Source organism: Gossypium hirsutum, chromosome D13, assembly GCF_007990345.1.
Source record: "Gossypium hirsutum isolate 1008001.06 chromosome D13, Gossypium_hirsutum_v2.1, whole genome shotgun sequence".
Classification (NCBI taxonomy): Eukaryota; Viridiplantae; Streptophyta; class Magnoliopsida; order Malvales; family Malvaceae; genus Gossypium; species Gossypium hirsutum.
The window spans coordinates 64463260-64489564 of record NC_053449.1 but is presented as its reverse complement, the minus strand read 5'-3'; the positions used below and the strand labels follow the sequence as shown (position 1 = coordinate 64489564).

Here is a 26305-nt window from a genome sequence, read left to right as displayed (position 1 = left end):
AGTCTAAACACCCACAGAGTACACAGTGTTCACCTAAACCTAGACGATACATCTTCATCTGCATGCACTCATCTCTGTTGAGTCCTCTCTCTCTCTCCAGTACCCTCTACTTCAATTCCCAAAGCCCTACTACCCCTCCTTGCCTTTCTCCTTTACAACCCAACCCTTTGTCTTTTTTTTCCCCCTCCTTCAATGGCGTATCCATCATCAAGTTTTTTATTTTTATTTTCTTTCATTCCCGAGACCCTACCATCAATTTATAACTGTTCAACCCACTTTTTTGCTGGGGCAATTTCGGCTTTTTAGAATAATAAAGGGACTGAAACTAATATTTAACCAAAGGACGACTACCCCGTCTTCATCAGCCGCTACCCGCCATGTTTTCAGAGATTTTCAGCACAAAAAACAATACGCATGTCAATCTCAAATCTTTCACTCTTTTAATTTTTTTTTCTTTCTCTCTCATCATCTTTACTTGTTTGACTATTTTTTTTTCTCTTCTATTTAAACAAATAGTCCAAAAGCCATGCAATCCAATTCCCATGCCAATCGCTATACACCCTCCTTATTTTTTCTTTTTAAACCAAACTCTCAAAACCCTACTCCAATAATCAATCAAAATCCAAATCAAACCCTCATTTTCTTTATCTGCAAATGGAAGGTGGCGGTGGCGGTGGCGGCGGCGGCGGTGGTGGAGGGAATTCACGGTGGAACCCGACGAAGGAACAAATAAGCATGCTTGAAAGCTTGTACAAGCAAGGGATAAGAACCCCAAGTGCTGACCAGATACAGCAAATAACCAGTAGGCTCAAAGCTTATGGCACCATTGAAGGCAAAAATGTGTTCTATTGGTTCCAAAATCATAAAGCTCGTCAAAGGCAGAAACAAAAGCAAGAGAATTTGGCTTATATCAACCGTTACATTCATCATCATCATCGAGCTCAACCTGTTTTTCATCCTCCTCCTTGCACCAATGGTTATTTTCTCGGAAACCCAAATTTTTTAATACTTTTTTTTTGTTTATTATCATTGTTTATATATATGGAGTTTCGTTATAAGGTGTCTTTACATGCAGATAGGCTCGATATGTGTGTCAAAAGGGTTTCATGATCTGTTAAAGGAAACTACATTGTTTATAGTAAATTAACCATTTTTTGGATCGAATTCCATATTTTACTTGGATTTGATTCCATATATTGCAGACAGACAGACAAAACATGTTATATTTCCATTTGTTGTATCATATGAAACATCTTTTCTTGTTTTTCGCAGTTGTTTGTGCTGGTCAATAAGTGTGGCAAAAGGGCTTCAAAATCTGTTAAAAAAACCATTTTTTGGATCAAATTCCACGTTTTACTTGGATTTGATTATATTGTTTCTTTGTATATAGGTTACAATCTATCTAATCAATACCCTAGTACCCTACAGACAAACAAAAACATGTTATATTTCCATTTGTTGTGTTATATGAAACCATCTTTTTTTTGTTTTCTGCAGTTGTATGTGCTGGTCGATATGTGTGTCAAAAGGGTTTAAAACTCTGTTAAAAAAAACTACATTGTTTATAGAAAATCATTTTTTTGGATCAAATCCGTGCTTTTTTTATATTTTCTTTGTATTGGTTACAATATATATAATCAATACCCTACAGACAGTCAGAAAGACAAAACATGTTTTATTTCCATTTTGTTGTATTATATAAAACATCTGTGCTTGTTTTCTGCAGTATCTGTTAAAAAACTACATTTTTTGGTTGGAATTCCATGTTTTCCTATAGTTTCTTTGTATATATATATTTGATGCTGCTGACTGTTCCTTTCAAACTGATTTATAGTTTACAATCTATAAAATCAATACTCTACAGACGAAACATGTTATATTTCCATTTGTAGTATTATTATAGAACATCTGTTCTTGTTTTTCTGCAGTTGTTTGTGCTGGTCCATATTTTGTACCACAAGCTGATCATCATCATCATCTAGGCTTTTACCCTCAGTGTCCCAAGGTTCTTCTCCCTAGTGGATCAATTAAAAGAAGAGGCAGGCCTATTGGTAAAACTGGAAAGGCTCTATTTTACAACGGAAATGCTTATGATCATACCATGGTTCCATCACCTGATACTGAAAACTTAAACAATGGAGCATTCAACAATGGCGGCGGCGCCACTAATCATCACGAGACATTGCCATTGTTTCCATTGCACCCGACTGGTGTTTCCGAAGAGACGTTAATGGCTTCATCATCACCAACTGGTTCAACTTCATGTGAGACGACGATATCTGCTGGTGGTGTTGATAACCATGAAAGTAATAATGAAGGTTCTGGGGAACATCGTTTCATTGATTTCTTCTGAAAGTGATTGGGGGGTGGGGGAGGGAATGGAAATAAAAATCAAGGGTTTTGATTCAAAGAACATTGATTTATGGAATTAATGGCCATTTGAGTATTTGAAATGTTTTTTTTTTATATTTTCTTTTATTATTTTGTGTTGAGAGAAAGGTTCTTTCTCCAAGGTGGTAATGGTATATCGGTTTCTAATATTATGTGATTGACTTTTTGTTTTTACTTTTGTCTCGTTCATTCTGGATGTTGCATTAAGATTCTATAACTATTAACCAATTAAAGTGTTACACATGTCTATGTACTAATTTCCTTTCTTTGCCGAATGAAAGTTTAATGTTTGTTTTCATTTTTTTTTGGTGAAGGGTAAAGTCTTAATTGCGATTAGTGAAATCTGAACATATCTCACCCTAACTATTAAGTTAACACACAAGGTTTTTAAGAGTATTTTGAAATTAAAACATAAGAATTAAATCAATTGAATTTTAGTTTAATTGGCATGGATACTGTTACTAATGTAGGAAGGTGTGGGTTCACGTACACTGAAGCGCATTGTTCTCCTGCTTATAGGTTTGGGCCAGAGAGTCTATGGGCAGTTCTATATATCGTGTCAAAAAAAGAAATTATAGTCAAAACCTATAATAAAATTTTTCAAAAAGAAAAGGAATAATTAACAACATTTTTTTTATTTAAATGCAATGATCTTCATAATGAATTTTTTTATTAAGTTTAAAATAAGATATTTATATAGACTTTACATTGTTTTTAATTGTATTTTCATTCATTATAAATATCTAAAAAAAGTTTACATTAAGATTTATTTAATGGTTATATAAAATTAAATATATAAAAATTTTATTATTAATTTTCAATTTATTATTATTTTACCATTGACACGAGCACTGCGTAGGATTATTCTTAATTATATCAATTTCTAACATTATTAATGAAGTTTGATCGAATTAGATTGTGTAATATTTTTAAAATAAAAAAAACTCATAAAATCCATATTACAACAGTGAAAATTCAATTAAGTAAATAAAACTGTTGAAGCTGAGATTATAAAGTTTTAGATTGGAATAAAAAATTAATTTTATGTAATTTATAAAAATTATAAACTGTTTTAGAGAAGCAAGTAAAGATTCTATGTAAATTTATGTTTCATGCATAAAATGTGTGCATTTAATTTTTATATTTTAATTTCTAATTGTATTTTTAAAAATTCGAAATTTCAATCCTAGATTAAATAATATTTGTTAGATTCGTTAACTTGTATACTATGTTCAAAATTTTATGTAGTAAATCTATTATCACATATGTAATATCATGTCAAATTATTATTTTCACGTGTAATATTAGTGTCAGACTAATACTAATCAAAATAGATAATATAAACTAAATTTACAACTTTACACATAGTACAAAACTAACAGTAAAAATTAATCAAAAGTTAGATTGAAAATTTAAAATGTACGTTGACAAAAAATTACCAAATTTAAAGTACATGTATTAAATCTACAATTTAGCATAGTTCAAGGATTAATAGTAAAATTTGACTTTTTTTCACTAGCACAACGAGTGTGCATAAGATTAGTATGCATAAGTTAGACCTCTTCAATGGGTTAGGCTATTGGTCTTAGTAAAATTAGGCGTATCTAAAACATGATTTGAGATCGGGATCAAATATTCAAGGTTCGAACTTGATCCTAATCGTTTCGTTTTCTTACGTTTGTAATAAATTATATCAAGTAAATTATAACACGTAAAAAATAAATTTATAGTAATATATAATACAACAATATTAAACAATAAAAAATGTTAAGTTGATTATATATAAAATTATAATAAATTAAAACATATAAAAATGATTAAATATCAATTTAAAAATAATATAATATATTTCAACTTTTTTTAAATGAACAAATCTTAATCGAACTTGAATTACCCATTTGCAAATATGAGCGGGCTTGACCGATATTTTAAACCCACATTTCGAACTAAATTAAGTTTAAATAAGTATAAAACAAGTTAATATCAAGCTTAAACCCGACTCAATCCAAACACTTTCAGCATAAACGACGAAGCAAACAAAATGTATAAACCAATGGGAACATAAAAATTACACATGTTATTTAGATTATATTATCTATACAATTATTTATTATCTCAACTCGTGTTACCAATTCAATTGAAAAATGATTATTATTATTTTATTTTTATAAAGTAATAAATATTAATTTAATGTTTTTATTTATCTTTTTATACTATTATCTAATATTTTTATGATAAAATTTAAACCTAAGATATTATAGCGTGTAAAGCTTTAATTTAACCATTTCAATAAAAAAAAACTCATCTAAAATTTTTATATATTTTATAAATATATTATTTACATAATTTTTTTCACATATATAATGATTGTATCATAATACAATACTATATATTAGCATAATTATAATTATTAAATAATAATAAAATACATTATTTAAATTTAATTACAAAAATATATAAGCATTCTTTTTGAAATATTTTTGTTAGTAAAATTAGAGGTACTCATGGGAGCATGATATTAACATAGTTTATACTTGTTCAAGCTCAACCTGACTCGAAATCTGGACTTAAAATTTTGTCTAAACTCGTTAATATTTAAAAAAAAACTAACTAAAGCCCATTTTAAGCCCTCGATATTATTATTTTAAATATTTATATTATATTATTTTAATATTTAATAATTTTATATACTTTTTATTTATTGAAAACTTTCATATTATCATCGTAACACTATTTTAATTTTTACATTAGAGTAGTATTATATATTCAGTATATTTTTATTTTTTAATGTGTCTTAAATTACATAATATATATAAAAACAACATAATATAAAGTATTATAAACTTAAAGCGAGTTGGGCCGGGTCGAGTTCGAACCTTGAATTTTGATGCCCAAGCTCAATCCATATTTTAAATTGGCCTAATTTTTTTTTGTCTAAACTAGACCTGTCCATGGGCCGGGCGGCCCGCCCGAAATATGGGAGGGTTTGGGTAAAAATATAGACCCGAAATATGGGCTTGGGCAAAAAATTAGGCCAGTTTAAAAAAATGGGCCAGGCCTCGAGCAAGATTTTTTGGCCCGGGCCCGGGCCGGCCCGGCCCAAAAAATATTAAATATATATATTTATTTTTAAAATATAATAAATTTTTATTTTAAGTTTATTTACTTTCATTTCCTTGACTAGTGTTACAAAATAATAATAATAAAACATCAAGTTTGTTTTACTAATCAAATGTTAGATTTTGTTACAACAATTAATACAATTAATAATTTGATAAATTTACTAATCAAATGTTAGGTTTTATTACAACAATTAATACAATTAATAATTTGATAAATTTACTAATCAAATGTTAGATTTTATTACAACAATTAATACAATTAACAATTAATAATTTGGTAATTTTACTAACAATTAATTTTAATAACAATTAGTTTTAATTTTATTAAAAAATATTTAATTTTAATTAAAAACGGGCCGGGCCGGGCCGGGCTCGGGCCACATATTTTTTCTCCGGGCCGGGCCTTGGCAAAATCTTAGGCCCATATTTCGGACTGGGCCGGGCCTGACCCGGGCCTAGTAAACGGGCTGAATTTTTTTGTGGGCCCGACTTTAACCTGGCCCGGCCCGATTTATGGACAGATCTAGTCTAAACCCTTCCAAATTTCGGACGGACCTTCAGATCTAGGTGAATAGCTCGGCCAGGTTTAAGTAAAACTAATTACAAGATTGATTTGGGTCTATTTATCTTAAACTTTTCTAATTTTATTTTTTTTCTTTCTAATTTCTTTTTTCATTTTCCCATTTTTATTGACAAATTAACTTTTCCATTTTTAATTTGAAGTTTTTTTTTTTTTGAGTATAGTTTTTCTAAGATTGATGGGAAACCGGTTTTAGCAGCGCGGTTAAAGGAGCATATAACCGAAAGACCCGGTAAAAAGATTTTTCATTCAAGTTTTTAAATTTCAAAAAAAGGGTTTCATTTCTTCACTTTCCGTTCTTTTTTTATTTTCTCTTTTGGAGATAATCTATCTCTGGTTTTCCTTTTTTTGATTCCTTTGGCTCTTGCGCAGGTGATTTCTCTTTCGCTATTGTTTGGATCCTGAGAAAACATAGGAAAATAAAATGAAACAAACGATGAAAAATTTAAGATTCTCGTTTTGTTATGTAACGTATAAACTGTTTATTTTTTCAATCTGATTTTGATTAGCATTGCGATAATTTTATAGGAAATGTACGTATCCGCTCTCATTTTAATTGATCGTTTGGTTCCTGAGAATATATTGGAAAAAAGAAGACTATAGATGAAAATTTCAGATTCTTGTTTTATTTTATAACGTCATAAATTGATGATTTTTGATCTGATTTTGCTTAGCATTGCGATAAGTTTGTAGGAAATGTACGTCTCCGTTCTCAGTTTAATTGATCGTTTAGCTACTGTTTGGTTCCTGAGAGTATACTGGAAAAAAGAAGACTATATATGAAAATTTCAGATTCTTGTTTTATTATATAACAACATACATTGATTCTTTTCGATCTGCTTTTGTTTGGCATTGTGATAATTTTGTTGGAATTGTATGTATCCGGTCAGTTTAACTGATATTTTAGCTACTGTTTGGTTCCTGAGAATATATAGAAAAAAAAGGACAATAGATGGAAATTTCAGATTCACATTTTATTATATAACATCATAGTTCGATGATCTTCGTATCTGATTTTGCTTAGCATTGTGATACTTTTGTCAGAATTGTATGTATTGTCTCTCAGTTTAATTGATCGTTTAGCTACTGTTTGGTTTCTGAGAATATATATGAAACAAGAAGGCAATAGATTAAAATTTCAGATCGACGTTTTATTATATAGTATGAATTGATGATTTTCGATCTGATTTTGCCTAGCATTGTGATAATCTTGTAGGAATTGTATGTATTCACTCTCAGTTTAATCACTGTTTGGTTCCTGAGAATATATAAGAAACAAATATGACAATAGATGAAAACTTCATATTCCATTTTTATTATATAACGTCATAAATTGTTGGTTTTCGATATGGTTTTGCTAAGCATTGTGATAATTTTGTAGGGGATTGTATGTATCCGTTATCTGTTTAATTGATTTAATGGTTGTTGTTTGGAATCTTTAGCTTCTAGTATTTAATGCTCGATGAATTTGCTTTCAACCAAAAAGATTAATGAAAATAAGAATGTATGATTATATGAAGGATTCTGTTGTCTAATCTAATCACAGTAGTTTTTGAACAATTTGTCTGCGATTGATTAATTATTTGTGAATTTGGAATTTTATCACAAAATTTCTTTTGCATATATCTTTCCAGTATCTTTCTCATAAATGATTCAAAATTTCTAGTGTTGAATGCATGGTTCTCGTTTTGCTGCGATGTTGATCTAATTCTGATGTTTCATTTTAGCTAGCAAAACAAGATGGCAGATGGCGAGGATATTCAACCACTCGTATGCGATAATGGAACTGGAATGGTTAAGGTATAAATTTAGGATACTATCTTATGATCTGGTGTTCTACGCTGTTGGTTTTAGATTTATATATGATCTTCTTCAATGATGCATTTTGCTCTTTTTAGGCTGGATTTGCTGGTGATGATGCTCCAAGAGCTGTGTTCCCTAGCATTGTAGGTCGTCCGCGTCATACAGGTGTGATGGTTGGCATGGGTCAAAAAGATGCATATGTTGGGGATGAAGCTCAGTCCAAGCGTGGTATTCTGACTCTAAAATATCCTATTGAACACGGTATTGTCAACAATTGGGATGATATGGAAAAGATCTGGCATCATACCTTCTACAATGAACTTCGTGTGGCTCCGGAAGAACACCCAGTTCTTCTCACTGAGGCACCACTGAACCCGAAAGCCAATCGTGAGAAAATGACCCAAATCATGTTCGAGACCTTCAATGCTCCGGCCATGTATGTTGCTATCCAGGCTGTTCTCTCCCTCTATGCTAGTGGCCGTACAACTGGTAAGCAATTGACTAGTCTCAATCTCATAGATAAAACTTGAACTAAACAATCTCAAAGTCAAAATTGGCATTTCGGTTCAAGACATTGCCGATTACATCGGGAATATGTAAAGTGAGCTCGGAGTTGGTTGCCATTTCTACTACTGTCATGTTTTCATGATTCAACACATATACTAACTGTTCTCCTTATGTAGGTATTGTTCTGGACTCTGGAGATGGTGTGAGTCATACTGTCCCCATTTATGAAGGATATGCCCTCCCACATGCCATCCTCCGTCTCGACCTTGCAGGTCGTGACCTTACCGATGCCCTTATGAAAATCTTGACCGAGCGTGGCTATTCGTTTACCACTACAGCTGAGCGTGAAATTGTGAGAGATGTGAAAGAGAAATTGTCATATATCGCGCTTGACTTTGAGCAAGAGCTCGAAACTGCCAAAACTAGTTCTTCCATTGAGAAGAGCTATGAGTTGCCTGATGGCCAGGTGATCACCATCGGGTCTGAGCGTTTCCGATGCCCAGAGGTCCTTTTCCAGCCTTCCATGATCGGAATGGAAGCTGCTGGCATCCATGAAACCACATACAATTCTATCATGAAGTGCGATGTCGATATCAGGAAGGATTTGTACGGAAACATTGTCCTCAGTGGTGGAACTACCATGTTCCCTGGTATTGCAGATAGAATGAGCAAGGAGATCACTGCATTGGCCCCGAGCAGCATGAAAATTAAGGTGGTGGCTCCACCTGAAAGGAAATACAGTGTCTGGATTGGAGGCTCTATCTTAGCATCCCTCAGTACTTTCCAGCAGGTATTTTATCTACGTCTTTCACAATTCCATTCTCATCACAGACTCTGCATTTACCATTCATATTAAAAGCGCTTTATATTTTAGGAAGCTATGTTACTTAGACTCAGATTTAAATATCGAATATGTTTAATCTTTTATTTTTAAAGATTTTCGTGTATTTGGGGTTCATTAAGGGATCATATTCTATATTCATATCTAGATAAGTGTCGGATATGGGTGCTTCAACTAAAATGGAGAGTTAAAGGCACATAGTGAAAAGGGCAAAGTGCTGGCTATGTTGCTCTTATTCTTTATTTTAATTAAATTACTCATTTTTGACACTTGTGGTAGACGCTTGTCTAGACAATGGTATGGAGATATATTACCACTAAAGATCATCCAAATACATGAAAAATTGAACATACTAATACTCACATTGGAACCGAGTACTATTAGTATATTTTCCGCTTGTTCTGTCTAGTAAGCTTCATGCATAGACCTGTCAATCTGGTCTTGATCTGAACCAGAAACAACCCGTATCCTAAATGATCTAGACTTGAAGTGATCAAAACTCATAATAACCCTACTCGGAAAGTCAAATTTCAAACCCAAAATAACCCGAAAATGTTAAAACTCAAATTGACTTGTTCCAAAATGACCAGGCTCAAAACCAACCTAAGTGTATTCATGCATATACTAAAGGCATTACTCATTTGGGATTGTAACGCAGATGTGGATTGCTAAGGCAGAGTATGATGAATCTGGCCCATCTATTGTGCACAGGAAGTGCTTCTAGTTCTTCACAACGCATGAGGTCCTACAAGTAATGTCGTTTAATTTAATTTATTTATTTAAAAAAAAAAACAAATTCAGCTCTCAAGGTTTTTTTTTATCTATGCTGTTTCACTTTTTTTTTTTTAATATTCCTATTCTCGAAAAAAATGAACTATAAAGCTTTGCTCTATAAAAAAAGAACAATATATAAAAAATTGCTAATATAATAATTGGTATTAATGCAATTCTTTCATCGTTGTTATCAGGCAAAGCTTAAGAGAGAATGGAGATGATGATAAGAGCTTCAACATTCATTCGTTTTTATTTTTATTTCTTCCATTTTAGCAGATGTTTCAACGATTTCCATTCCATGAAACGGCAGCGAATTTGTGATTTATTATTTCTCTAGCTTTTCTCCGTTTTGTTATGTACCCCTCAGGGACATTTGGAACTCTCCTATCAATGTTATTCTTTTGTTTTCCTTTTCAAGAATTTATTTATATATAAGAGTGGGGTTATTCATGGTTTTAACACAGGATTAGTATTAATTGAAAATTTAAATGTAAATTATTTGTCACTTCACTTAGGTTGAGTTTGAAGCATTAGAAAACTTTTTGAATTAAATTTAAACTATTAAACGAGTAGAATTCGAGTATTTAAATTTTTCAAATGCCTAATTGAATACTTTCATTTTAAATGAATCAATTAAAAATTGATTAAATTTGATTTTTTAAATTTTTAATAAATTTATTCTAATCGATTGAAATAATTTAACGATTTGATTTGTTCAATTATCTATTTAATTTTAAAAATATTACTTTTAATTAAGTGTAAATTAAAATAAACAAATTTGATGCTTCAGTGTTGGGTCTTTGCTTTATGTGTAATTGTGTTTTTTAATGATCGATGTTTATAATTATTTGAATATTAAATTTTAATTGATTGTATTAAAAATTATTTTTTTGTATTAAATAATAAATCTAATGAAATGAGTTTGAACTATTTAATTTTTAAATCACAAGTCTTATAATATGTGACCTCTTTTCCAATGAGTATAGATATATTTCAATTTTCTCTCAATAATTAAACACAAATTCTTTTCTTGCTATTCCAACTGATTTTCTCTCTCTCCAATCAAGTTAACAAAAAAGTCAAGCCCCCCAACCCATGAGGAAAAAATGGAGAATTCGTTAATTCCGCCTAGAAAATTAAGAAAACCAAATAGAAAATCTCACTTTGTTCATCCCAACCACGAAAACATAGTCAAATCGAAAGACTCCATTGAGTGAGAAGGAAACAAAAAACAAAGGTAAAAAATTCTCCAATCTAAATGGAGCTTCTCAACCCACCTCACCGAGACCCAATTCCAGGGCCGAGTTTCAGGCCACGAGTTGACCGTCCGGCGAATACCCAGTTCCCGGAATCAGCTGAGGAAACCGGAGGCTTTAACGCCGGTGAAAAAGACAAAGTGTTTATAGCGGTGGGAAAATCGGTTGAGAAAGCGGTTAATTTATTACAATGGACGTTGAAGCGATTTGGCGGTAAACATATTTGTTTGCTTCATGTTCATCAGCCTTCTCCATTGATCCCCACTTTATGTAAAGACCTTCTCCCTTTCACTGTTTCCCTTTTTGTTGTTGTGTGTGTGTTTTTTTTTATGGTGGAATTTTGATTTATACTATGAATTTGTTGGCCATTGTTAGCTAATATGTGTTCTTGCTTGTTTCTGTGTGTGTGCGCGTGTTGTAACTGTGAAATGTTTTTAGGCAATTAAGAAATTTAGGTAAAATTGTGTAAAATGTACTTGATTTGAGGTGAATTTAGTAAATTGGTGTCATAAAGCAACATTTAGTACGTGAATTTGACCATTTTTTTTAAATTTGGTCCCCGAAGTTCTGGTACATATTAGTTCTAGAGTTTGGTAACTTTTCCCAATTTGATCATAGAACTTGGATTCAGTTAAGGAATAATTAAGAAATTTGATCATAAAACCAAAAATTATTAAAATACTAAAACCTGAAATTGGATTTAAGTTTAGGGACCAAATTAGGGAAAACTGTCGAGTTTCGAGCCTAAAGTGGATAAAAAATTTCAATGACTGAAGTCAGAAAAGTTGCGAAGTTAAGGGACTGAATGTTATTTTATCCCTTTAGTAAACTTATTGTTTTTGTCCAAACCAGAGACTGATGTCAATTAAAAACTTGAACACAACACCAATGATTCGGGAGAAGTCTGTAAATTGTTGTCCGTCTCTTCAAACGCTGAGGCCCTTTGCAGAGTTGGGAGATAAACTCTCAACAAAGACAACACCGACCCATTGAGGGGTCTGTCCGCTCTTGATGACCGACACTTCACTGGACTTCCCTGATGGAGTTATTTGTCGTGGTTTAATAATATGTAATTGGTGTTTATAATTTGGCAGTGGGGAAACTTCCAGCAAGTCAAGCCAATAGTCGAGTCCTTTCTGCATATAGAAAGGACGAGAAGGAACAATTGAAGAAACTTTTGGAAAATTACTCGAATTTTCCCCGAAAATTTAAGGTCCGGGTCAGCATGTTTTCTTTTTTGTTCTTGGACTAGAGTTTTTAGCATTCTTAGAGGGTCATATCCCCATTATACGATTTAATGGCATTTTCATCTTCAAAGCACTCGTTTTTGCAGGTTCATATAAGCATTTTCACCATTGAGGCTAACCAAGTTCATAAAGGAATTGTTGAACTAGTCAAGGGACACGGGATTAGGAACCTTGTTATGGGAGCCATACCTGAAAAGTAAGTACTCTTGAAAAATCGAAGGCCCGAGACACATACTTTTTTGTCATTTCATATTTTATTGAATGTTAGCATCTGTGTTACTTGGACTCACGTGTAAGTGTCGGACACAAACATATTCATTTTGTGTGTGTGTGTGTGATGCAGTTGCATGAGGATGAAAAAGAGCTCCAGCAAATCGAGTTATGCTGCGAAGTATGTTCCCTGCTTTTGCGATATATGGTTTGTCGATAAAGGGAAACTTGTTTGGATGAGGGAAGCCTCTGAAAAACCGTGTTTGTCTACACCAGTCGGTCAAGCGGCTGTTACTGCAAAATCATCGAGGTCCAACTCACTGCCCCATCGTAACAGTGATTCATTAGTCCACCCCGACGATCTTCGTTCTAACTCTTGTTTGAGCATAACGTTTGCTGCAAGTAGTACCCGATTGACCGAGAGTATAGTGGCACAAACGGATGTGTCTCTTTCACCGAGGTTATCTAGCTTCAGCAATTTGTCTATCCCGAGTTTTACTAATGGCTCTGAACGTGCTTCTTCTGAAATGAGATTGTCTTTAGATTCTTATTCAAAGGATGAGGATGAAAATCTGTACCGTCAGCTTGGAGAAGCGTGTATGGAAGCTAAGGCATCAAAGAATGAAGCATTAGTGGAGTCGTTAAAATGCCAAAAACTGGAGTCGGAAGCTATGGAAGCTATCAACAAGGTAGATATCCGAACTTCGTCATAGGGACTATGGTTTGTGTATCTTGCTGTTTATCATTTCAATGGATTCAATGAATTTATGCATCATTTTGAGTTCATATTGCTTGAATCGTTGCAGTTTCATATTGTTGATATGACGGTAATACGAGCTGGTTATTTTTTCAGATCAAAGACCTCAAATCTGCCCATGTTCATGAAGTCAAGCTTAGAGAGAAAGCCGAGGAATCCCTTAGAGCTACCGTGCGAGAACGAGAAAAGCTCATAAAAGAGAAAGAAGAAGCAATGGAAGAGCTACAGAGGACCACAAGAAACATCACCCTACTAAACGATTGTGTACAAGAAGCGAATTGTAAACATGATGAAGTTGCTGGCAAATTGAAACTAATCCAAGCATCTATCGTGACTTTGCGAGAGGAAAAGCAGAGAATCAGACGACAAAAACTAGAAGCCGTTCGTTGGTTAGAACGTTGGAGAAGTCGCGGGCAAGCTGGAGCCACTACTTGTAACGGTTTCATCGGGATCGTCGAAGATTTGCCCGAGTTAGCTGAATTTTCATTGGCGGATGTCCAAACCGCAACATGCAATTTCTCCGAGAGCTTCAAAATCGGAAAGGGAGGACACGGTTGTGTTTACAAGGGGGAAATGCTGGGTCGAACTGTGGCTATAAAGAAGCTGTATCCGCACAACATGCAAGGGCAATCTGAGTTTCAACAGGAGGTTTCATTGTTTTCCTTCTCTATCAGAACCCGAAATTATCGAAATTTGTGCGCCTTTGAGAATACCCTTTACTAGTTTTACTGCTCGAAAAAAACTGAATTTTTTTTATATGTTTTCTTGTTTACATTTGTGGTGCAGGCTCAAGTTCTCAGCAAGTTACAACATCCTCATTTGGTGACTTTGCTCGGTGTATGCCCCGAAGCCTGGTCCCTGGTTTATGAGTATGTGCCCAATGGAAGTCTCCAAGACCGGCTTTTCCGGAAAACAAGTGTTTCTCCCTTGACTTGGAAGATACGAGCACGGATAGTAGCCGAAATCTCTAGTGCTCTTTGCTTTTTGCACTCTGCCAAACCGGAAAAGATAGTCCATGGTGATTTGAAACCCGAAAACATTCTTCTTGATTCAGAACTAAGTTGCAAGATTTGCGATTTCGGTATCTCAAGGTTGGTCACAGAGGATAATCTATATTGCCCGAGTTTCCATTGTAGTACAGAGCCAAAGGGTGCTTTCCCATATTCTGATCCAGAATTTCGGAGGATCGGTGTCCCGACTCCCAAGTCCGACATTTATGCCTTTGGGTTGATCATTCTACAGATGCTCACTAGAAGGCCACCAGTTGGGTTAGCCGGTGAGGTTCGAAAAGCCATATCAAGCGGTAAATTAGCTTCGATTCTTGATAAATCAGCCGGAGAATGGCCTATGTTCGTGGCAAGACGTTTGGTCGATCTGGGGCTGCAATGCTGCGAATCATACAGTAGGGATCGGCCTGATCTAAAACCATCTCTGGTGAGGGAACTAGGGCAGTTGCATGTCACTGAGGAACGGCCAGTGCCGTCTTTCTTTTTATGCCCAATTCTTCAGGTAAGTGTCTTATTAAGTTCATATATGTCACTTAAATGAAGTGATTTCCCGATCCATTAATCCATGTCGATCAAGCCGCATTTGGCCGTTATGATATAATTTCTACGCTGCTTTTGTGGTTCTGGACTATTTGATCTGACATGTTCAACCAATGTCTAATACGTGCTTCTTCTTCTTTTTTTTATAAAGGAAATAATGCACGACCCTCAAGTGGCAGCCGATGGATTCACGTACGAAGGAGAAGCCTTGCGTGGCTGGTTGGAAAACGGCCGTGAAACTTCACCAATGACTAATTTGAAGTTGAGTCATTTGCATCTTACTCCGAACCACGCCATACGTCAAGCCATTCAAAACTGGCTTTGCAAAGCTTGAATTCTCTCTATTCGATAACGTAGGTAATTGCAAGACATCGAGAGAGTAATAAAATGATTCATAAGTGAAATACTTGCGTGTTATTCACGCATTGGTATGATATCGGGATTTGTCTTTTCCGATTTCTCTATCAATTTCTTAACGGTCAAGTTAGGTCTAATGTATCATAGTTATGGACCCTAAGTAACCCAACCAAAAACTTAGGGCATTGATCAAATTAGAACTTGGAGCGTTTTATGCCATGTTACATTTTTCGTATCTCTGTCCAATAAGTGTGTATTCATGCACTAGTACGAAAATAGAGTTGGAGTGAATTTTAATAAAATTTAAAACCAAATAAATATATCTAAATTGACTCGTGAACATCCCTGCTCGAAGAAACTATCATAATATGATATATTAATTATTACAGGGTAGAATTGGAGGTGTTCATAGCTCTAACTGGACTAAGGTTCAATTTAGGGGTGTAAATGAGATATTGATGTTTGCAAGTTACTTGAATTTGGTTTGAAAAAAATTCGAACCCGATTCTGTATTTATCGAGCTAAGCTTGTGTTGCTCGAGCCATCGTTTTAGTTAAATTCAAGCTTAGTAATACTTGACTCGAATGGCCCATGAGCCTTATCTATCTTTTCATATTATTAAATTATGTTATTTCCTTAATATATATTATTAACACTAAGCTTAATTATCGAGTTGAGCTCAATCTTGAGTACAAAAATTGATAAACAAGCTTAATCAAAAGTGGGTCAATTATATTTTGAATCTAGCCCAAACCTAAAAAAAAATATTTGATCGAGTATTTCGGCTCAATTACACTCTAGTCTAATTCCAAAACAAATTACAGCGCTAAAGCATAACGCATTTGGACCCGCTTATAAAACTAATTTCACTGTTTAAAAAATAAAAGTTATTTTTTATTTAAAATTAATTATAAAAATATATAAATATTAACATAAAATTATTTTTATATTTTTATGATGTATAAACAGAAAAAAAACGAGACGGGCCAAGCCGAATCAGGTTGAAAAATACAGGCCCAACCGCTCTAGGTAGAACGGCGCCGTATGGTTTGAAGATATTAGATTCCTAGGGTTTTTTTCATTGCTTGAAACGAATGGAAAGTTAAAAGCCCCTTCACATAAACCCTTATAGTCACCTCGTAAAAGAAAGAAAAGATCAAAATCCTAAAAAGAAATTCAATTGAAAAGAAAAAAGAGAGGTAGGATCCAGTATGGACAAGAACATGTTAGCAGCACTCGAGGGTCTCCCTGAAGAAGATAAGGCCCGAATGTCAGCCATGATCGACCACCTTCAGCTTCGTGACAGGTGACTCACTCTCTTTATTGTCATTTTTTTTCTTTATTTTGTTAAGGAAGACAGTTTTATGATGATTATTTAGGGTTTATGATCCTTATAGCTTCTTCAGATTGTGAACGATGCAGATTCCCAATTTCAAAATCTGGGTATTTTGATCTAATGAGAAGCTTAAAGACTCGTTCTCCTTTAAAACCAGTGCAGCATTTTTTGGTGCTGCTTCTGGACGTTTTGGGAACTACATTTATGTATTTTTAAGCCATTTTTTATGATGCTTTTAGCTAGTATTTTGCCTACATTTCATTGGATTCGCTTTCATATAGACCTGTTAGGGTTGGATTGATTTTGGGTCGGGTCAATCTGGTTAATTCGGATTATGAAATTGGGTTTGGATCGGGTTTTACGGGCTGGGTTATTACGGGTTCGATTCATTTCAGCTTCGAGTTATTTCGGATTCACTCTCTTTAATGTCATTTTTTTCTTAATTTGTTAAGGAATACAGTTTTAGGATGAAGGGATAGCTTCTTCAGATTGTGAACGATGCAGATTTCCAATTTCAAAATCTGGGTATTTTTATCTAATGAGAAGCTAAAAGATCTGTTCTCCTTTAAAACCAGTGCGGCATTTTTTGATGTTGCCTCTGGACGTTTTGGGAACTACATTTATGTATTTTTAAAACCATTTTTTATAATGCTTTTAGCTAGTATTTTGCCCACATTTCATTGTATTTGCTTTCAAATAGACCTGTTAGGGTTGGATTGATTTTGGGTCGGGTCAATCTTGTCAATTCAGATTGTGAAATTGGATTTTGATTGGTTCAGGATTGGGTTACTTAAATTTGAAGCTCGGTTTTTACGTGCTGGTTCTTCACGGGTTCAAATTATTTGAGGTATTTTAGATTACTTGTTCAGGTCTTTTTGTGTTTTGGTTGTTTTGGGTTTCAGTCAGTTATGGTTCGAGTCAATTCGAGTTTAGGTTTTAAAGGTTGGAGTTGTAGACGATTTATGATCATGACGGCTTGGATTAGGATTGGGTTTTTGGTTTTGGGTCAAAATTGATAGGTTTACTTGTGTTCAAATATGGTATTTAAGAAAATTCGAGGAGTTTGAATAACGTTGAATTGATACTAGCTTTTCCCTTTCATAAAGATAAACTTGTTCCAATTTTATTCCATTTCCTTTTTTAGATCTTGTTTCTATAGCTTATGGATATTCCATTTTTATATTTATAGACTTATCTCAACATTGTTAACATGGAGACAAACATATCTTTTCTATGGCGTTGGGGAAGAATTAAAAAAGTTGGGGTAGGGTCAAGGTTTGGATTAGGGTTAGAAGAGATTTTGGTACAATCTCCATAATTTTCATGTACTTGAAATCCTTTTTGTTTAGATTGGGAACCATTGATGGTTATGCCATTGTTGTATTTACAGATTCATCAGCATTGTTAACACGGTGATGGATGGATATCTTTTATACTATAGAAGAGATAGAAACTAGGCCAGGGTTGGGACAGATTAGGGTTTGAAGGGGTTTCGAATTTCCAATACAATCTCCATATCTGTTAATGGGTGCTTTTTGATTTTACAGTTTGAGAATGTACAATTCACTCGTCGAGAGATGCTTCACTGACTGCATCGACAACTTCACTCGCAAGACGTTGCAGAAACAAGAGGAAACCTGTGTGACACGATGTGCTGAGAAGTTCTTGAAGCACTCGATGCGCGTAGGCATGAGGTTCGCAGAGCTTAATTCACAAGCAGCAACGCAAGATTGAAGGGTAATAATAAGAACTGCGAGAAGGGGCTCGGAATTTCTTATTTCGTAAGAATTTTCTTTTTGGATTAATCGAGTTCTTCGCAATCTTGTTTCTTGGAAGAATTTGTTGATTTTCACTATTGAATCAATTACTTGTTATATGGTTAGAGTGAAGATTGTTCAACTCACCTTGATTGATTAATGAGCTAAAAAGTGAAAAAAAAAAACACTTCGTTTCCTATTCTAATAATTATTTCATGGTGATGGTCCATTTTTAATTATTTAATAATATTTTAATATTTTTTTATGTCACACATAATTTTAGTAATTTAACTTTTTTACCCTTAAAATTTAAACTCAAACTAAAACCTTGAAATTTAGTTAAATAATTGAAAATGGACCATAGAAGATGTGGTCGAATTTAAACCGAAATAAATATGAGAATTTTCACGTATTTGAACTTGTTTCATAATATATTGATACGAAACTAAAATGAAGTATTAGTTTAAATTAGGTCTAATTATGATTTTAGACCGATTACCTAAGAAATTAAATGCACTAAGCATTCACCATCGGCATTAACGCCTCCTACGAAGGAAATCATATCGCGATAAGGCTTTAAAAGACGACGCCTAACCACCATGGATGCCCAATGGGATTCGACGGGATCTAGTGCGTTGACTGCAAAAAACCATCATTGCCCATCCAACCGGCGAGTAAATCAAGCTAGAAACCAAGATTCTTACCTGCTCCCCTCTAGCCATCCACGAGCAATTCACATAAACCTAACTATACATTTTTTATATCATAATCATATTAAAAATATTTTATATTTTATTAATTAAAAATTTATGCTATATCACTCATTGAATAGAAAGTCTAGTACAACCTTAGCCCCCCAAAAAGCAAAAATATTAATTCCAATAAAATTTAACTTCTGACCAAAAAACCTAACTAGGCCACTTACATTACAATGTTAATTTAATAAAATCTAATAAAAATCATACAGTACGACAAGGTAGCCAGAGAAATCACGTGCCAAACGGCGCTAAATCTCATTGTATTTGCGGCCACTGAACTTTCCAATTTTAACCCTGACCCTTGATTCACTGAATAGTTACAAGCTGCATGACCTGCCACCATTACAAAATTTTGTCAGTCCAAATCATATTTATTATTCTTTCCAAGAGATTCCGTGGTCTAATTTTGGTTTTAGTCCAATTATCATTTTGAATTTTGATGTTTAATCCTTGTTATTAACAAGTTTAATCAATTATACCATTAGTTGTTTCCATTAAGGTATCGTTATAAAATTTAAATTTGTGGCCAAACCCATCATACTATTAATTCAACCATTATAAAATGAACTTTGTTTCAAAAAATTAAAAAATTTCAAAGCAAATTAGAAAGAAAAAAAAGTGCAATCAAACAATAAAAACAGAAAACAAAAATTGAATATTCTAACTAGCTTAAATTTGATTCAAAATTTTTTTATCACTTCAATTGATTTTCGTGCCGGTTAAATCTTTCTCCGATTTTAAAGTATCAATTGAACTGATTGAACTAGTGATTCTTGATTCAACTGATACAATTGGTCAATCCAGTTTAATTCTGATATCATGTGTTAAAGTGATTAAGTAAAATTTTCAACTAATCCATCCGCTTACACAATCAACGTCGTAAGAAGTTTCAGCTTCAACTGATAATAAAATTATATGTCAATTGAATCTTTATTACTTTAATGGAAACGATTAATAATTGAGTAATCTACGTTAGTAGTCACCTAACTATTTATTTTGTCACTTAATTACGAAAAGTTACGAAATGGTCATCCAACTGTTAGTAAATTTATTTATTGGTCACCCAACTATGAAAAAACTACAAAATGATCAGCCAACTACTTAATTTTTTCTTTTTTAATCATCAGCTAGTTAACGTAAAAATAGAAACACCCAAAAATTCAAGATAGTTAGGTAACCATGAAAGATAAAATTAAATAATTGAGTGATTATTTTATAACTTTTCATAGTTAGATAACCAAATTTTTTTACTAATAATTGAATGACTATTTTATAATTTTTCATAATTAAATAAAAAAATTAATTAAATGACTACTAATATAATTTACCTTTAATAATTCTTTCAACTTAAACTTACTAATACCATTATAAAAATATAAAATCAAATTTATGCCAAATATTAACGATGTAAACGGAAACTTACTTGGATCGGTAGAGGTGATGACACCCGTACGATTGAAATCGCAGTTGAAATCATGACGACCATTGGCTTGATAGTACGCATTCATTGCGTACGATGCATGTGACCTCACATTATTGGGGTTAAAGCAGGCCCCAGCCGATTGGATCGGCTTACAATCCACTCCGCTGCTGCACACGTAATCTATGTTCGCTTGCAACGCCGCATCGCTGGCGTTTGATTTAGCCACGCACCACTTCCCCGAACCACTTGATGGCGCCTTTCCCGCCGACGGAGCCGTGGCCGCCGATGGAGCTGTGGCCGTCGTTGGAGCTGATGTCGGACCCATCCCCTACATCACAAAAAATTCAAATTACTCTAATCAGCTCGGCTCACTATATGAATGAATTTTTAGTCCTCATTTTTTTTCTTTAATCTAATATAAGGATGGATTTATCTTATTTTTTAAATAAAAAGGATAAAATAAATTCCAACTAAATAAATAAAAAGGTAAAATAAAATCCAACAAGATGCCTTGATGAGGCTAAATTGTGCATATATGCTTCTTTTTTTTAATTGGTTAAATAGATTTTTTTTTCAAGATTTTAAAAAATAAGTCAATTTTGAAAAGATAATGTGAAAATGCATTTAGCTGGATACGTTTTTCTTAACATGTCAATAAAAACTCATCCAGTTGAACATATTTTCCTGCCAACTATGCAGAAAATTCGCTTAATTGGACGAGCTTTCATAACAATTGTATAAAAAACTCATCCGATTGGACAAACTTTTCTACCAACTGTGCAGAAAATGCGTCCAGCTGGACGTACTTTTTATACTCCCCCTCTAAAATCAGTTTATTTCTCTATCTCTTAAAAAACCCGACATATTTAATTAATTAAAGAAAAATAAGGGTATATATTGCTCATTTAGTCCCTTGATGATACTTTTTATGGGCCAATAATAAAGATTGAAGCTAAATTAGTGTATAAAATTGAATCGAAATTACTTTTTCAAACAGACATACCGAATAAAACAAAAAAAGCACCTTTTTCAGACAAAAAAGAAAAGAGTGAGAGCTTTTTTTCAGCAGGTAATAAAATGTAAAAATACTAAAAAAAGTGGAAAGCGTGACTATAACAGCTAAGCCACGTACGGCTTGTCGTCGACATCAATCAAAGTCGGCTACGCAGTTACATAAACAAAGCTGGCATGTGTCAGATTTAATTTTGCCACCAACCACTGTAGTTTTAGGACTTTTAAAATTAGCACTTCAATTAACCTTACATCATTAATTAACTTTAATTTGTAGGATTAATTTCATAAAGTATAAGTTGAGTTAGATTATATTTCATCCTTTTTATTCAAAAAAAATAAGTAAATTAATCTATGTATGTTAGATCAAAAAACAAATCGGTACTTTTTGTTAAAATTTACATTTATTTTTACTGTTAAAAACTAACAAGACTAATAAAATGACTAGATAGTTGCACATAGCATGCCAAACATACCTCATTTTCACATACAATGATCAGTTTTTAACAATAGAAACGAATAAAAATTTTAACAGAAAAACTAATTTACTATTTGATCTAATGTACAAAAATTAATTTGCTCATTTTTTTAAATAAAAGAGGCAATATGTAACTAACTTCTATTATAAAAACCTCTATAGTACTTCTAACATAATTAGACACTAGTACTTGCAAATTATTACAATTCAACTCGATAAAAATTTAATTAAATTTAGTAATTATCGAGTTGAACTCAAGCTTTCGATTGAGCCAAATTCAGTATTTATGGTACTTTTACCATAATAAGACACTAATGCTTATAAACTTGAATTGTTAAACCACTTTGATTAAGTTCGAATTAAATTACTCAATTAAATCTTCAATCAAACTCGAATTTAAAATTTATATTTAATTGAATATATTCGAATTTTGAATTTAACTCAAGAAATTAAGAATTAACGCAATCATCAAGAAAATTTACCTGTTCACTGCGGAGTATGCCCACGTCGTAAACCGGATTCAAGTCGGGTTTAAACAACCCGAAGTTCCGCTCCGGAACCGATTCCTTCAAGTTCTCGTTAAACAAAGCGAAAATATACGTTTCAAAGGTCCTATTGGGCATCAATGGAGTCCCTTTACCAGAGTCCACGTGCTTAATGAGGTTCCCATTGTACGACAACGCATTCTCCAAGCTCACACCGGGTTGACCCGGATCACCAACAGAAGGCCACCCGGTTTCAGCCACAACGAGATCCACATCCTCATACCCGACCCGTTTCATAGCTGTATAAACCGCATCCAGTTGAGCGTCGAACATGTTGGTGTAGTTTATCCCCGTACCGGCGTCGAAAACGCCGCCGTTTGGTTTAAACAAAGAATAATCCAACGTTTGTGGCTTGAACCCGAAATAGGGGTATGGGTTCACCATGAAAGGAGATTTTGTTTGCTTATGGAACTCCAAAATCGGCGCGAAAATGAGCTTATCGTAACCTTTCCGGAACTTCCCTGCACTCGGCGGCTCCGACGTAGACAATATCCCGAGTGAATGCGGCGTCGAGACTTTAACACTTGTAGCGTTAGCCGAGTCGAGAGCCGATCTGAGTGCTTTCATGGCGGGCAAAAGGTGAGCTATGAGAGTTTTATCCGACGTGGCGAGGATTTCATTCCCGACGGCGATGTATCTGATGATTGTTTTCGGATGATACGGCAAGATGTTCTTCTCGATCCAAGCTTTAGCTCCGGGAAGCTTAGCCAGAGACGGTATGTCGCCGTTTCCGACCGTAACGGTAACGGAAATCCCCGTTCCGGCGAAGGCTTTAAGGATGTCGGGATTCGTGTCGAATATCTTGATCCGGTCGATGTTTGTTTTGGTTTTGAGGAAGTTTGCTACTTGTGCCGGAGTTGGGAGGTTGTCGGCGATGGTTCCGTAGTTGACGCCGATGGTATAGACGGCGGTGGCAGTGGAGGAGAAAATAGAAAGGTGGCAACTAAAGAAGAAGAAGATTAAGAGCTTAGTTGCAGAGAGAACCGCCATTTTACTACCTCTGAGAGAAACAAAAAAGTAAAACAGAGATTCACAGAGACAGTGATAGATGGAGTTTAAACCGGAAGCTCTGGTTTTGTCTATAAACACGGTGCCGACTATGGAGTGTTTGAAAATGGAAGAGAGAGAGAGATTGTGTGCGGCAGTATCTTATATGAAATCCACACACAAACACTAAAATAAAAAGGTTAAAATCTTTTAGAAGTACCCGTACTCTTTGTAAATTTATTATTTAGTCCCTGTACTTTTATTTTTAGAAATTTAATTCTCTACTTTTCAAATTTCCAAATGTTAATACTATTACAATTATTTTGTTAAATTCAGGTTTATTGCAATATCATTTTTTTAGTTACATTGCTACTTAATGAGCATTCTTTTTCAATATGTCAGACCAACAAAATTAACAATGTTAACAATTAGACTTGAATTTTAAAATCCGAAAAGTAAAATAATTAAATTCCAAATATTTGAATACTACAGACAACTATATATTTTAACCAAGTAAAAATGGAGTAACTTCACCAAAGCTCCCAAACCTTTGTATATTTTCTAAATTGATTCATAAACCATAAAATATTCTAATTGAATCCTTTATATGTCAGTATAGAAGTTAAATGTCAACCCAAATATCACATATAGTATATTTAAAACATGTGCATACTATCGTATGAATAGCTTGGATAATGGATGCAACGTGTTAATATATCATATCTAAGTTGCTTTATGCTCCGAACTATATGTTTTAAACATGTAGATCAAAGTTGTATACACTTTGAATTGTATGTGCATACTTTAAATTACACGTTTTAAATATGTTTGAAGTTAAATTTGAGTTGACATTTAATATCATTACTGTCGATCAGGCAGATAAAAAAATCGACATATGCGACACATTAGTACACATATTTTGAGGATTCAATAAAAAGATATTGAAATTTAGAGCCAAATTAGAATTTTTATTATAGTTTGAGGGCTATGGTGAAATTAACCTAATTCATATAACAAATATGATTGCTAAGTGCCTTCTTTTTATGTATATATAGTAAAATTACGAGTGAACTCAATATTAAAATTTTATATATTCCTTGGATTCGTTGATATAGTGGTCCATACGCGTTTAATGTGGTCAACATTGGATACAATCTGTCAACTAATAAAACGACACGTGCTCTTTCTTTAATTATATCAATAATCAATTTCAGTTATTTCTTCAAGGACCCAATCCTTGCCCGGTTTGATTGTATAGATTTTTTTGCTTTAGCTTAGGTTTCTTGGGGAATAGGCTTTAGAAGACGGATTTAAGTTTTATTTTGGCTAAGGGTCAAGAAAAAAAAGGTTTTATTTTGACTAGACCCTACCATTAATTTAATGTATAATGGGAAATTTAAATTCCCAATTTTTTATTTAACCCTTATTTTTAGCTAAATTTATTTTTCAAAAAGAGTTTTTAACAGAAATGCAGACTATAAATTAAATTTTTGAATATTTTAATTTACATCGTAATTCACATGTAATTCGTTATTGTATTTTTTGAATATGTTTATAAATTTTAAATTATTTGTTGGTATAGTAAATAAGACAAATATTATCATACCAACATGAATTATATGTAAACTGTCATATGGGTTGCCATAGCAATATTGTTAACAATTTTAGGTTCTTTTACCCAAATAGCTCAAAAAAATATTATATTTACAAAAATAACTCAGGTTTAAAAATAATCACCAAAATAACCTAAAATGAACAGTACCCACTCTTTTTTTGCACCAATGATTGCCTAATCATTGTGTCAGACTTAAAAAAATTATTTTTTTGGGTTTTGGCCTGTCAATGGCCGTAACCCATGTATTTTTTTTAAAACTTATATAATACTGATATACGAAAAAAAAAATTACTGTTTACTGGGTGCCAGCCATTGACAGGTCAGCACCCAAAATTTTTTTTTCTTTTTCGTATATCAGTATTATACAATTTTTTAAAAAAAATATATGGGTTCCGACCATTGACAGGCCAAAACCTAAAAAAATAATTTTTTTAAGTCTGACACAATGATTAGGCAATTATTGCTGCAAAAAAAGAGTGGGTACTGTTTATTTTAGGTTATTTTGGTGATTGTTTTTAAACCTGAGTTATTTTTGTAAATATAATATTTTTTGGGCTATTTGAGTGAAAGAGCCACAATTTTATGTTTATGCCAACACTTTCGTTAGATAAAATGACTTGAGACTCTTTTTGAATGAATAATGACCAAATTTAGCTTAAAAAAAAGAACAACAATCAATTTGAAAAAGATGTAAATGTTGACTGTTAAAATTGACATTATCCCTAATCTAATTAATTGAAATTTTGAATTTTGTTTTGTTATATTTTATCAGCTATATATACAGGGGCAAATCAGAGGGTTAGCCTCCTAAAATGAAAAATTTCTCCATTTAGGTCATTTGAAATTTTAAAAATTTTAAATTAGTAAAGGTAAAATTACACTTTACTCCCCTAAAATGATAAAAATTGATTTAATCATTTAAAAATTATAAAGATAAAGACTATTAAAATAGTAAAAATTACAATTTAATTTTGGCCCCCCTAACCAAAATTTATGGCCTCTC

The 26305-nt window shown here is 33.2% G+C and overlaps 5 protein-coding genes across 9 annotated transcripts; 4 read left to right on the top strand and 1 right to left on the bottom strand.

The window, feature by feature from the left end:
* Positions 1 to 598: 598 nt before the first annotated feature.
* LOC107949009 (WUSCHEL-related homeobox 2) lies at positions 599 to 2353 on the top strand. Its single transcript, XM_016883740.2, has 2 exons — positions 599 to 976; positions 1929 to 2353. The coding sequence occupies exons 1-2, from the start codon at positions 655 to 657 to the stop codon at positions 2351 to 2353; spliced, it is 747 nt and encodes a 248-aa protein (XP_016739229.1). The 5' UTR covers positions 599 to 654.
* A 3979-nt stretch (positions 2354 to 6332) lies between these two features.
* On the top strand, positions 6333 to 10477 carry LOC107932847 (actin-like). Of its 4 annotated transcripts, none has more exons than XM_016865058.2 (6): positions 6333 to 6465; positions 7821 to 7893; positions 7992 to 8385; positions 8580 to 9193; positions 9903 to 9986; positions 10213 to 10477. In XM_016865058.2, exons 2-5 carry the CDS (start codon positions 7834 to 7836, stop codon positions 9966 to 9968), a joined length of 1134 nt encoding a protein of 377 aa, XP_016720547.2. In that variant the 5' UTR covers positions 6333 to 6465; positions 7821 to 7833; the 3' UTR covers positions 9969 to 9986; positions 10213 to 10477. The 4 variants fall into 4 exon arrangements, with proteins under 4 accessions (XP_016720547.2, XP_016720485.2, XP_040965593.1 ...); XM_016864996.2 differs by having other exon boundaries at positions 9903 to 9995; XM_041109659.1 differs by having other exon boundaries at positions 6346 to 6465; positions 7825 to 7893.
* Positions 10478 to 11030: 553 nt separating this feature from the next.
* On the top strand, positions 11031 to 15627 carry LOC107933051 (U-box domain-containing protein 33). 2 transcript variants are annotated; one of them, XM_016865232.2, is made up of 7 exons: positions 11031 to 11544; positions 12369 to 12487; positions 12608 to 12717; positions 12865 to 13420; positions 13585 to 14136; positions 14275 to 14997; positions 15187 to 15627. In XM_016865232.2, the coding sequence occupies exons 1-7, from the start codon at positions 11277 to 11279 to the stop codon at positions 15367 to 15369; spliced, it is 2511 nt and encodes an 836-aa protein (XP_016720721.2). In that variant the 5' UTR covers positions 11031 to 11276; the 3' UTR covers positions 15370 to 15627. The 2 variants fall into 2 exon arrangements, with proteins under 2 accessions (XP_016720721.2, XP_016720786.2); XM_016865297.2 differs by lacking the exon at positions 12369 to 12487 and having other exon boundaries at positions 11410 to 11544.
* Positions 15628 to 16391: 764 nt separating this feature from the next.
* LOC107933290 (mitochondrial import inner membrane translocase subunit TIM9) lies at positions 16392 to 18610 on the top strand. Its single transcript, XM_016865499.2, has 2 exons — positions 16392 to 16698; positions 18276 to 18610. The coding sequence occupies exons 1-2, from the start codon at positions 16604 to 16606 to the stop codon at positions 18460 to 18462; spliced, it is 282 nt and encodes a 93-aa protein (XP_016720988.1). The 5' UTR covers positions 16392 to 16603; the 3' UTR covers positions 18463 to 18610.
* Positions 18611 to 19259: 649 nt separating this feature from the next.
* Positions 19260 to 23829, bottom strand: LOC107933375 (glucan endo-1,3-beta-glucosidase). Its single transcript, XM_016865601.2, has 3 exons — positions 22638 to 23829; positions 20667 to 20994; positions 19260 to 19576 (listed from the first exon to the last, which is right to left on the bottom strand). Exons 1-3 carry the CDS (start codon positions 23688 to 23690, stop codon positions 19425 to 19427), a joined length of 1533 nt encoding a protein of 510 aa, XP_016721090.2. The 5' UTR covers positions 23691 to 23829; the 3' UTR covers positions 19260 to 19424.
* Positions 23830 to 26305: the final 2476 nt, after the last annotated feature.

Bases quoted from the DNA above. Each gene is read 5' to 3' on its own strand.
- LOC107949009 (XM_016883740.2), top strand. From the start codon at position 655: ATGGAAGGTGGCGGTGGCGGTGGCGGCGGCGGCGGTGGTGGAGGGAAT. The intron at 977-1,928 runs GTTATTTTCTCG...GTTTTTCTGCAG, and splicing joins TCCTCCTCCTTGCACCAATG to TTGTTTGTGCTGGTCCATAT.
- LOC107932847 (XM_016865058.2), top strand. From the start codon at position 7,834: ATGGCAGATGGCGAGGATATTCAACCACTCGTATGCGATAATGGAACT. The intron at 8,386-8,579 runs GTAAGCAATTGA...CTCCTTATGTAG, and splicing joins TGCTAGTGGCCGTACAACTG to GTATTGTTCTGGACTCTGGA. The intron at 9,194-9,902 runs GTATTTTATCTA...ATTGTAACGCAG, and splicing joins CCCTCAGTACTTTCCAGCAG to ATGTGGATTGCTAAGGCAGA.
- LOC107933051 (XM_016865232.2), top strand. From the start codon at position 11,277: ATGGAGCTTCTCAACCCACCTCACCGAGACCCAATTCCAGGGCCGAGT. The intron at 12,718-12,864 runs GTAAGTACTCTT...TGTGTGATGCAG, and splicing joins ATGGGAGCCATACCTGAAAA to TTGCATGAGGATGAAAAAGA. The intron at 14,137-14,274 runs GTTTCATTGTTT...TTTGTGGTGCAG, and splicing joins AATCTGAGTTTCAACAGGAG to GCTCAAGTTCTCAGCAAGTT.
- LOC107933290 (XM_016865499.2), top strand. From the start codon at position 16,604: ATGGACAAGAACATGTTAGCAGCACTCGAGGGTCTCCCTGAAGAAGAT. The intron at 16,699-18,275 runs GTGACTCACTCT...TTGATTTTACAG, and splicing joins CACCTTCAGCTTCGTGACAG to TTTGAGAATGTACAATTCAC.
- LOC107933375 (XM_016865601.2), bottom strand. From the start codon at position 23,690: ATGGCGGTTCTCTCTGCAACTAAGCTCTTAATCTTCTTCTTCTTTAGT. The intron at 20,995-22,637 runs GTAAATTTTCTT...TTTGTGATGTAG, and splicing joins GCATACTCCGCAGTGAACAG to GGGATGGGTCCGACATCAGC. The intron at 19,577-20,666 runs GTAAGTTTCCGT...TAATGGTGGCAG, and splicing joins CATCACCTCTACCGATCCAA to GTCATGCAGCTTGTAACTAT.